We start from the raw sequence: 12,755 nt of genomic DNA on the forward strand, positions 1-12,755 counted from the left end.
CTATTATCCAGGGACCATTGGATGGGGCTTACAATGACGTGAGGAGGAAGTATGGTGTCAGGTTCCTCACCTGAACGATAGGAGATGGTGAAGCTGAAGCGCGTGAAGAAGAGGGACCGTTGTGCCTGGCGAGGATTGAGAAGACGAGCTTCCTGAAGATACTCGAGATTTTTGTGGTCCGTCAGCACCAGGAAGGGATGTTGGGCCCCCTCTCGCCAATGCTGCCACTCTTCCAGGGCTAAATTGATAGCCAAAAGCTCCCGGTTTCCGATGTCATAATATTTCTCCACTGGGGAGAGCTTTCTGGAGAAGAAGGCACATGGATGGAGTCTTGATGGTTTCCCCTTCTGCTGAGAAAGGACGGCTCCTACACCGTTAGTGGAGGCATCTACCTCCACCACAAAAGGTCTGCTTGGATCAGGGTGGACGAGGAGTGGAGCAGTGGTGAAGGCATCCTTGAGATGTTGGAAGGCGTAGGAGGCCTCGGGGGTCCAGGACAGAGACTTGGGCTTGGATTTGAGAAGGGATGTTAACGGTGCAGTGAGGGAGCTGTAGTTCCTGATGAACCAACAGTAGAAGTTGACGAATCCCAAGAAGCGCTGGAGTTCCTTGATGGTGGTAGGATTGGGCCAGGTTCGCACAGCTTCTGCCTTCCCCTCGTCCTTCTGAATTCTTTCAGGGCTGATGTTGTAACCTAGGAACTGGAGGGACATCTGATGAAAAGAAAATTTCTCAGCCTTGAGGTACAGGTGGTATTTCCAACGCCCCCTCCGTGTTCCAGAGCTTTATGAATGAGGTGTTCCATGAGTACCTCCATCGATTCATCCTTGTCTACATCAACGACATTCTGGTGTACTCCCGGAATGAGACCGACCATCATCAGCATGTCACACTGGTTAAAAGTGGAGAGGAACAGACATTTTAAGTGTTAACGAGACTCACCAGTGGGCATGCGGGACGAATGGGACATGCTGAGATAATGTGTCCCTTACCACCACAGTACAGGCACAGCCACTGGGTCAGCCGACGTTGGCACTCTGCAGAGGACAGCTGAAAAGCATCTATCTGCATGGGCTTGCCGTCTGGTTCTGGAGAGTGGACAGAGGATTGCTGCTGAGGAACAGGCGGAGACTGCTAGGTGGGCAACTTGTAGAGGCAAGCCTTCATTCGGTTGGCGACGTGGATGGAATGTTGGATGAAACGCTCTAGCCCCATGGTGTCCTCGAAGGATGAGAGATGCAGCTGCAGCCACGGTTCGAGCCCCAGACGGTAGGTGGTGAGGAGAGCGGGCTCATTCCATCCACTGGAGGCAGCTAGAGTGCATAACTTGAGGGTGTAATCATTGATGGAACTTTTGCCTTGACGGATATTATAGAGTTGTTCACAAATGGAAGAATCTCCAACTGGGCGTCTGAATACTTCCCTGAAGTGTTGGGTGAAGCTCTCGAGTGACTGAGTTACAGGGCTGTTTTACTCCCAGAGTGATTGGGCCCACTGCAGCACTCGTCTAGCTAGAAAGAAGATGATGTAAGATATTTTCACCTGCTCCATGGGGAATCAATGCGGCTGCATCTCTAGGATGAGCAAACATTGGAGCAAGAAGCTGCCACAGTTCTCTGCTGATCCAGAGTATGGTGCTGGATTGCCCACGAGACTGGCAGAATAGACCGGTGAAGAAATTGCGGAAGTACTGGTCGAGATCGGAGGTGCAGAGGGGTTAGCCGATGGGGTAAGTGCTCGATGGAGAGTGTCAACCAGCTCCTGGAAGGGGTCCGGACCTGCTGGGTTCATGGTTTTGGTGGGTCTGGTCTTCTGTCACAGAAACCCAGACTCGATGATGGTGTTGAACCCGAAGGCAGGTATTTATTGACACAAAACACAAACTGTGAAAAACAGGTGAGTAGTAAATCAGCAGATCTGTACAGATGTGAAGAACTGAAACCTGAGGATGGTTCGTGTTGATGCAGGTAGTGATAATCCTTGGGGTGACAAACACACAATGGGAAGAAGACATAGGAGTGGAGGCTTGGAGAGATCATTGGAGTTGCGGTGGAGAGGAATCGAGGAGAGATCGCAGGAATGACGTTTGAATAGTTAGGTAATTCGCAGGTAAGTGAGTCTGTATTCTGAGTTGAGACCAGACAACAAGTGAAGGGAGAATGGGGTTTAAGTAGAGGAGCTGATTGATGCGGTGATGAGAGGCAGATGCAGGTGATCAGTATTCAGGAGAGAGGGAGGGCTGAGTGTATGTGGCAGGAGGGACAGGTGGATCCGTGACAGAGTCGAAGCAAACTTTCTAAACCGTATAAATGTCTTGTTGGCAGGAAAACAGAGCATGCAGCGCAAAAAGGAGCATGGCATCCATTTACTCTCACAGCTTCATTGATTATTATGGTGTTGGGGCTTGGTTCAGGAGCGGGTTTGGTTATTAGCAATAATTAATAATCATCAAAGATAACTATCAATTATCAAAATCAATAGAATATTAATAAGAATTAATATTGCTGGGGCACCACCTTGGAATCAGGGACTAATAACCAGACAGTATAGCAGTCTTAATATAGGATTGTTCTCTTAGGAAAGTCGACGTCCAGAGAACATCGACATTCAAAAGGGAAACAATGAAGGCTTGAATCCGAGCACTGACATCCCCTGCCAGCCCTTGGCACAGGTGCATGCAGAAAAATACCAAAACACTTCTTTAAAGTATAACAAAGTTTATTGATGCAGTAATATCAATTAATAATCAATACAATGCAGTCAATAAACTTCCGACTTCCAACTACAAACTAAACAATAACATGATTAGATATGATAACAGATAAGCCTATAATACATGAGAGAAGGGTAGAGGTCTGTGTGTGTGAATGGGTGTATGTGTGTGAGTGTGTGTGTGTGTGTAAGGAGAGAAGGAGTGCACAAAATGGGGGCATGGCTCTCGTGGAGAGTGCGTCACGTGAGGTTTCCGGCCAGAAAATGTGGCCGCGAATGTGGGCGGACAGACTGGTTAATGCCGTCTGCCCGTTTAACACGTGTCTCCTCTGGTACGATAACTTAGGGACAAAGCTGGGCTCTAGCGCCAAGTTATCTGTTCGCCAAATGTGTGTGCGGGTATGTTTGTGAGGGGTCGTGTTTGTGTGCGGTTAGTACGAGAGAGAGAGAACAGGGTGACGGCACCAAAGCCGGTTTATCAATCATGGGAGAGATGGTAACCATTAGTTTTATCACTCAGAGACGCGGTGAACGGCTCGTAATCCATCTGCCGTGGTCGTTGGTTCTTTAATGGATAAACTCATCTCACACGCAATGGCGGAAATTGTTGGACGACAACACATTAAATCTAATTCGTGGTAACAGTGAGTTACAGTAATACCTTGAGTATTATTAGCAGCAATGAGCGTATTCGGCGGTCCGTAAACTGTACAAGCAATTACCTTGATACACAAGAATAACACACTATAATAATCTATCTCTGCCCAGATGTAAAACTTCTTACTTGAGTCGTGTGAGGACGCAGGTAGAATGTGTGTTCGTCCGTCGTTTGACTCCGACTCGGTTCCTTGAAGCACGGGTGATGATGGGAGGCCGTTTCTTCGCTCTGTTGGCAGGTTCTCAGCGGGTTAGTGGAGATATCAGCGAAGTTGAAAGAAAGAAGAGAAATCTTCTTTCTTTACTTCTGCAGGCAAAAGGGTGAGATGAGGATTGCTCAGCGGACTCCTTCTGATCCGTTAGCGTGCTCAGTGGAACACAGAGAATCTCGGCTCATCCAGCAAGATGGAGATTGTATGGCCAAAGTTCAGGTACATACGTTACTTCCTTGGGCAGCAAGGCTACACCTGGGAGCAGCAAGGCAACTAGACACGGCGAATACTGTCACTGGAAGCAAGGCTTAGGAGGAATCTCCGGGGTTTTATACTCTCGATGACATCATGGTTGAGGGACACGTTCTGTCATGTGACTCATCCAATAGAAGTTGAGAGTTCGAGCCTTCAGAATTTCACACCGAGGTGTAAAGTGAGCAAGGCTTGATGGGATCTGTAGACTGTTTGGTCTCCCTTTGTTTGATTTTGGCGCCGTTTGGCTTTGAGTGTTCCTACAGGCCTCAGTCAGGCTTTATGACCTGTATAGGCCTGCTTTTGTCTCCTATCTGAGCACGAGGCCCAACAATGGGATCTATATGCTTTTGACGTGATACTCTCATCCGGTGTGCGCAGGGAACAAAGGGTGTTCATTTCAGCCAAAATATGAGACTTGCCAGGTAATACTGGACAGTTGGCAACATTAAATAATAAATAGTAGTACAGTGTTTCCCCTTGGATTTTTTTCAGCAGCAGTGCTGTTGTGCGCACATCCACAAGCCCGCAACGCCGGACTCGTATTAACGTGTGTTGGTCGAAGAATAGAATTTAACAGGGGTGTCAAACTCAATTTCAGCCTGGGACACATGAGGGTTTATTTGTGCCCTTAAAGGGACAGCTGAAAATGTGGCACCAGTATCTGTTTTGGTGCAAATAATATTACATGTTATGTGCATTGAAATGCATATTTGACAATACAGCATTGATTTTGAGGTTGGGATGCAGATGAAAATTATGATTTTAACAACAGTAACATCTGTGGAAAAAATAAACACCTAATTTTTATATGGCTAAATTGAAATATTCTGACAGTGTGACTAAGTTGGGTCTTCTTTGCAGATTCCTCTCATCAGGCTCCTACTGATTACTGTCTTGGAATTTCTGAAGGCAAACAAAACAACTTACATTTTCCTACAATCAGAGAGCATTACAAGAGTACAGATTTTACACAGATGGAAAACTGATAGCTTGGTCCATAATTATGAAAATGTGCCATAGTTCTTCCATAGTATCCATAATTTTAACAATAATATTTGCAATAGTTCATGGTAACCATGTAAAACCATGTATGGCGCTTCACCATCATGGTTAGTAATTATGGTTTCTATATAAAGAACTATGGCATTTTTGTAATGAAAAAAACAGCAGTCTAAATACATTTTGAAAGTTTTTTCTGCCACAACTACCACAGGTAATACAGTACAGTTAGTGTTACTACAGTAAATCCATGGTAAATTTTTGTAAGCATGGTGATCTGTGAATTGAAAAGCCTTCTAGTTTATGTTTTTTCTTTGTCTGTGTTGTTTAGAATGTGGAGGCTGTTTGATTTAAATGAGTTTCATCACGAGACATAAGAGTTTTGCAACAGACAATTCTGTACCGCATTCAAACGGGTTTCGCAATCCCCGCCGCGCAAATTACCACACCTGCTCTGTGCTCGTGCTGCTATGATAAAGCTGTGTTGATAATTGACCCTTGTAGCTCTGTTTCATTCATTCATTCAGGTCAGCACAAATATTGCCAAATTTGACTTTCGCGGACATTTAAATCTATTTTATCCACCTTATTCCTCCGTAAAGCGGCAAGTCTGATGTGTAACCAGCGAGTGGACATGCCTACCGGTACATCACCGTAAACATCTCTCATTCAGAAGTTATAAATCTTTGTGTTGTTTTCTGCTCTGATTTGGTCACAACTCTGCAAAATGTCTCTGATGATCCCATCTGTATGAATGCAAGAGCTGCTTTTAACTAATTAAGAATACACAGAAACAACCAAGGCATATTAGTGTATAAGACTAATATGTTTACATTGTAGTCTGGCGGTGTGAATAAAGTCTGTGCTTCAAGATCTTATCATGTGTTGTTTATTGACAAACATTAGTATACACATTAAATATATACTATATATATTCATATTATTGTGCTTTTTTATTTATTACAACGTGTTAAAATTATCGCATACCTTTATACAGCCTGGGTGTTATGAATAAGATTGTCCTATGTGCATTTCCAGATTAATTGTATCTGAATCGATGATGTTATAAATATAATTGACACATGTACAGATCACTGACGTCTAAATAAATTAGCAAAGACCCACAAGTGTTTTTATCCCTGCTCTCCCTCTTTCATTGCTGCTTGACTTTAGTTAAATTAAGCAGTGTCTCTTGAAAGATAAAACTTTATTGAAAGAAAATTTTAATTTTGACTCAGGTAATAAAACAGCAGTATCACCTTTTCAAAATTTATAAATAGAAACAAAAGTTTCGCCGACTTTTGCCACATCCCACAGCACAGCACAATGAAGAAATATGGAATTTTGGTCAGAAATATAGAATTTTGGTCACAATCATTCCGGCGCGGTCATACAGTGACATCACATGAAACAGGTCAATAGGGGAAACACTGTAGTGAAGAATGTGTGGCTGATTACAGTGCACTCAAATTTGCCTAAATTAAGACAGATATGCGGTGCAAACTAGGCAGAATTCACGCTTTTTTAAGGCACCCGCGGAATTTTTTTTTGCATTAACATGCCCAGACGTACACAATAAATAAATACTTAATGAGAAAAACGGCTATATAATATACCCACAGGCGTTAAAGATCTCTTTAATACACACTATTTTATGACTGAAAGTAATGGTCAAGCATAGTTCAGGCCTTCTAGGTAGCCAAAGACAGTGTCGACGATTAATCCGTTTAAATGTAAATTTGTTGCCATATCTAAAATAAATAAACTAACATGCAGAGATTAACACATTTTGATATAAAATGTTTTAGAAATGCTAACTTTTAAGTAGCTCTACTCACCAGTTGCTGCTCTATGCGAAGCGAGGGAAAATGGCATCTGGAAAATTCCTCAGCCATACATCACTGCCCAAATGCCCGGATGTTGAAAACAACACTGGCAGGTGTTGGATACCTGTAACTTTATGATTTTACACCCACAATACCAGCTTCTAACACCAAATAATGTTAATCTCACAAAATCTAACACTAGAATCTCAACACTTTGCTCTGAAATGCCTTAACACTGGAATTTTAACACTGGTGAATTTTCTGTGAGACGTCAATCAGCCAAGCAACAAGATGACCACTGCAAAAGTTTTATGCTCACCATAAAATTTATACTGAAGGTCTTCTGAGGCCATTTTTACTTGGTAAGCATTTCGAGTTGCAAGATGGTGCCAGTCAGTTGTTCTAATGTCCTTTTGTTTGAAAAAAGATACAGTAGCGTGATACCAGATTCTAGTAGACAATGGTCAAATACGGATACAGTTTAGGGGTCATTATACAACAGTATTTATGCTCAGTGCATCAACTGACCAATCAGAATCAAATATTCTAAAGAGGTATGTAATAAGTGTTCATATTGCCCACAAAACACACTTTTAGAGGTTTCACAATATGGTTTCCTACGTAAAGCTGAGTGTAATTGAAGAAATTGATCTCTGAATCGTAGTAATCCATGATCTGAGCCACTCATTTGGTTTGATAACGCCGGTTTCACATATCCTGCGTGAGCAACGCGTTTTCGTTTCAGCGCCCATGTTAAAAGATTACACCCTTCACACTGCAAGCGTGAGTCATGAGGTGAAGCATCCCAGAAGCATCCCAGACGCGGCAGTGAGCGGATAGTTTAGGCGCCGAGCCTATTTTTGCTGCACGGCTCACGCTGAACTCAGTGGCTCTGGGTGCAGTAGGCAACTAAAATAATCAGGAGATTTTAGAAAAGACACACAAAAAAATATACAATATTTAAACCGAACCATCTATACACTACAATTTTTAGGTCTGCATCTTGACCAACCTTTTTGAAAATGTCAGTCTTTCCACATTTAAGTAGATAGGAGCTGTACATTTATGTTGCTTGTTTACAAAGAAACTAGCTGCCCAGCCTGCCCGAGAGCATTCCAAAGATGACCAGTGAGTGAACTGACTTGCTTTGAAAGGTACTTTGATAAATTAAACAATCACGACCAAGTATGCTGATAATCAACACGTGACTGCCCGCCATTGCCTTTGGAACCTAGAAAAGAGACGCGCCCAATGTGAAAGCCCAAATGCAACGCGTTGCTCACACATCGTTGCTCACGCCTCACTCACGCCCCGCTCACAGAATATGTGTGAATTCGCCGTTAGGTCTCCAGGCACTACTGGTTTTGGTTTGTTGTGTGTGTGTGAGTGCCTCTTTTTCATCTTGTGTGATGTGTTTTTGTGTGTGGTCCCCAGTAAAATTCCAATTCTAACTCCATTACAGCCCACAAACTTATCAGTGTGACTGAGGGTGTGTGTCCATCCAGCTTTAGTCAACAAATTATTCATTCCTCTCAATAGGCTTTCACGGGCCTTCTGGGGAAATACTTTGAAAATGCAAGCCCTCAGGAGCCTGTAATATATCTCTCATTATATGTTTGCTATATTAAAGTTTTATTTCATTATAAGCTCTTCAGATTACATTTCATAGAAATCATAATCTTTTCTGTTTCTGTATTGCGTGTTTGCATGTTTTTACAGTATGTTTCTCCTTATTATAGAATAATTGTGTTTGAATCTTATTTAATGTGTTATATGCAATTACTTTTATTCAAATTCGCTTTGGGGAGAAAGTGAGTTTTGTTTCTCTGAAAATCCTGTGAGTTTCTTGTTATCCAATGTCACTGGTAAGCTGCCTCTGAGCTAGCTGAATACCAACTCACTCTTTACTTTCCTGATAAAGGGGATTTGACCTGTCAGTCAGGCATCATATCAGGAACAGGGACAGCTAGCTCACGAGAGAAAATGTTGATCCAAAAGGGCTTGAATAATGCATGGCTTTTCACCGCGCTCTGTAAGAAAAATCATGTTATGCCAAAATATTATTTTCGTTCAAAACCATCAAAGAATTGACAAAGTCCTGGCATTCTTTAAAACCAGACTGGCTTGACATGTTGCAAAATAAATAATTCATTTTATTTTGCTATCTATTTCAGCAGTTGTAGGGTAAAACAGGGCTAAAGGCACACCTTAAGGAAAATTAGCATTTTTCTGGTCACAAAATGTATCAAGATCAAGTCTTTTTATTGAATATCAATGGAGCAACAATGTGTGTGAAAATAACAGAACAGAAATAAATTCCTTTAAAAAATAAAATAAAAAAAAAAAAAAAAAAGGTGGTGAGGGAGCAACACTTGGGGTAAAAGGCCCACACACTTGGGGTGAAAGGCCCTTAGGGGGTTATAGTGATATTGTGTAGAAATAAGGGCAATAGTGCAACATTTTTAAACTAATGCAAATACTTGAGACAGCAAGATGCTTTGAGTAACAAATTAAGATGATGCTTAATCAATATCTACTTCAGAAAAAGGTGCACGATTTCTTGTCAGTTTCAACCAGATTTGGCATTTTATTACATCAAGTATTTGTAGCGGGATGAATGAGGCACAGACACAGAACTGGCTGAATTACCCAAGAGGGCTGTTTATTACAACAAAGGAACGGAGGTGAGAAGGAGTGATGAGGCAGGTGTGAGGCAGCTTCAGCCTATGCTGTGTCAGTGTTGTGTCAGTGCTGTGACAGACAAAGGGATCCCCCTAGTGCGGGTACAGGGAGTGGGGGCTCCCATAGAATGGCTCTGCTTGGTACTGAAGGCTGAGAGCTGGCAGGAGGCACACCAGACAGGTTTCAATAGCTTCATATACGAGAGCGCAGACAAAAAATTAATGTTCAGCCACCTTCAAGGAGATCTTCCCCTCCTCTGTCTCTCCCGCCAGCCTTTAAATCCCTCTCTCTTTGATGAGTGGATTGGGAGTAGGTGTGTGCGATCAGCCCGAGCAACGCTGTTAATTATAGTTTTCAGGGGCGACGCTGATTGAGACATAGGCCTCTCGCCACATACTCTATAAACAAACTAATCTCTGTTGTGATTGGATCAGGGATGGAGCTAGAGGGCAGAAGCCTGGCCACCCCACTCACAGCCGCACCTCTCCATCCCAGGTGACACTGTATCTACTCCCCTCCGCTTTTGTATCCACACGCCTCCGACAATGAAGCAAGTAATGCCAAAATGCAAAATGCAAAATAATATAATATATATATATATATATATATATATATGACATTTGTCCTGGACATGTTCTTGACAGGTATTGTGAGATTCACCTGTAAACGCTTTGAAGATGACTTTGAAGAAGTTTAAATCTTAGTTATTTAACAGGTTTTTTCAGCCTCTGTTTCTTTCATTTTACAAATGTCAGTTTAATGTTTGTTATTGTCAAACAAATGTATATGTAAGATATGATTTTTCTTTGTTCTTTCCATTGAAAATATACTGTAGCCTATATATTTTATGTATTTTACTGGGAATACAGCTATATATGTGCACTCTTTACTGTACAGTTCTGTGTGTTTTTTTGGACCTTAAATTAAGTTTAGTCCCAAACTTAAAGCAAATAGACCAGTCTACATCTAGGATTAATCTGAGTAATTTGGGAAATAGACTTTCCTAATCTCAGGCCTCATAGGGATATCAGAGCTTGTACAGTACTTGAACAGTTTTTCATGAGGTAGAATGTGTCTTCTTTGTTTCCTTTTCGCAGGCAGCTAAATTACCTATGTCCATCATTATTGTTGGAGTTGGCCAGGCAGAGTTTGATGGTAAGAGCGAAGATTAATCTTACATTAAAAAAAATACAAAATAATAATAAAATTATATATATATATATATATATATATATATATATATATATATATATATATTACAAAGTTTTTTCACAACTAGCAACTCTGCTAAAGCAAATAGTAGCATGTCCACATAAAGGTCTTAAACTTGAATGCATTAAAGAGATAGTTCACCCAAAAATGTAAATTATGTAATTGTTTACACACCCTCATTCTGTTCCACACCTGTATGCTGTTACTTTTTCTGCTGTATGCTGTTAAAATTGTCTCACAGCTCTTGCCATACAACATCAATGTTCATAGTGACCAGGGGCTGTCAAGCTCCAAAAAGGACAAAAACACCATAAAAGCACCATTACAGTAGTCCATATGACTTTTGCATTATACAGTATGTCCAAGACTTTTGAAGCCATACAATAGCTTTGTGTGAGAAACAGACTGAAATTGAAGTAATTATTCACTGATAATCTTTAAAGAAAGCTTGCATCTAGCCCATGTCTGCATCCAGATTCAAAAGCAGTGCAGATTTGGAACAACATCAGGGTGAGTAAATTATGACAGAGGTTTCATTTTTGGGTGAACTAAGTCTTTAATGCAAGTTATCTTCACATTTTGCACTCATGTAAAGTAGAGTTTCTGCATGAAAAGTCACCTAACTGGGAAGGTTTAGGGTCTTAAACTGATAAGCAGGTGTCAAACTGCAGGAACATCACTGAGTTTGCAGCTGTTGAATATATTTAGCCTCTCCCACCATCTGCTTTTAGTATTTGTGTTTGGTCTTTCATAACGTTCCAGCAATGAGGAAAATTTGGATGTCATCTGCTGGAGGAAAAGGTTCCAGATTGAGTTTTATTAGCTGAAGGGCAGAAAATATGATCATCTCATTTTTTTAGCCATGGTAGAGCTGGATGGTGATGACGTAAGAATATCCTCCAGAGGAAAGCTAGCGGAGAGGGACATTGTACAGGTACATATTTCAGAATTTTGCCAAAGTCTTTCAACATTCAACATTGCTTTTATTGACTGTTTGTTTTGTAAATCTTTGTTGGAGGGCTATCAATCAACCTTTGCAAGCACAGTAAACATTTACAGCCAGCATATTTTGTGTAGCTAAGTAATTTCAAAGTAATAATAAATGTATGAGGAAGTTTCATAAGAAATAACTTTTGGTGACCTACATTTACAGGCATCTCAGATTTAGAGTGCAATGCGACATCTGCAACAATCACACGTTTAAAGGGTGTGCTGCACTGAGAAGAAAAATAAATAAATAAATAAAAAATAATAATAATTTAAAAAATGGCATTGGCAAAAGAAAAAAAAAAAGTATTTTTGTGAACCAACCAGGCTTTTTGTTACATTGTTTACATGACAATTTCAGTTTACGAGAAAAATTACAATGAGTCAGGGATTAAATTAAGACCTGTAACTGACTCATTTTACATCTTGGCTGTTCCTGCAGTTTGTACCATTCAGAGACTACATGGACAGGACAGGGAACCATGTCCTCAGCATGGCACGGCTTGCCAAGGATGTCCTGGCTGAGATCCCGGATCAGTTAATCTTATACATGAAGTCAAGGGGCATCAAACCCAACCAGACACCACCGGACTACAGCCCACCTGGGCTCAGCCCAACCTCCACCATATGAGTTTGCCCTGCCTGCTCTGGACTACAGAAAACAGGCAATAATTGCTTGTTATGTCACCTCCAAATGGATCTCATTGAAAACCAACACGTATGATTCGATACCTGCTGTCTAGAAGAGTGGATGGTTTAAGTTCTCCATTTTTGGATCTCTTACACTGGAGGAATGAAAACCTTTATATCAGTGTTCTGGCCTTTGGACAGAAAAAGATGGTTCTTATGGGTTTATTTTCCCATGATTTCTTCGCAAATTAGCTAATGCTATAAGCACAGATTTATATAAGTAAAGCTGGATCAATATTCAGAGTCTGACTGCACTGGTTATATGGAGAAGATATCTTCAAACAATGGCAATTAACATCTAAATATCAACTATACAACAAAAGGTGATTTTTGTGTGTCAGAATGTGAAGACTGTATGTCTATTATGGGGTATTCGTCTATAATTATTTGTTATCCATCAGAGGAGGTAAACATCAAAGAGTGTTGTTAGGAAGTATGATAAAATAACAGTGGAGCTATTTTAAATGATTTATTGTTTGAAAAATTAGACCCTGTGTGGGTAATCTGTGTTGTGGAATGGTTT

General features: G+C 41.1%; 1 protein-coding gene across 1 annotated transcript in view; it reads left to right on the top strand.

Annotated features, from left to right (window-relative positions):
* cpne5a (copine Va) overlaps positions 1–12,703 on the top strand; it is a 131,923-nt gene extending 119,220 nt beyond the window's left edge. The window contains exons 18-20 of the mRNA XM_051652479.1: positions 10,441–10,498; positions 11,416–11,489; positions 11,985–12,703. Of these exons, the coding sequence (XP_051508439.1) occupies positions 10,441–10,498; positions 11,416–11,489; positions 11,985–12,173 (321 nt within the window). The 3' untranslated portion in view covers positions 12,174–12,703. The remainder of the gene's footprint in view (positions 1–10,440; positions 10,499–11,415; positions 11,490–11,984) is intronic.
* Positions 12,704–12,755: the final 52 nt, after the last annotated feature.

The sequence above is a fragment of the Myxocyprinus asiaticus genome, chromosome 24, assembly GCF_019703515.2.
Source record: "Myxocyprinus asiaticus isolate MX2 ecotype Aquarium Trade chromosome 24, UBuf_Myxa_2, whole genome shotgun sequence".
Lineage (NCBI taxonomy): Eukaryota > Metazoa > Chordata > Actinopteri > Cypriniformes > Catostomidae > Myxocyprinus > Myxocyprinus asiaticus.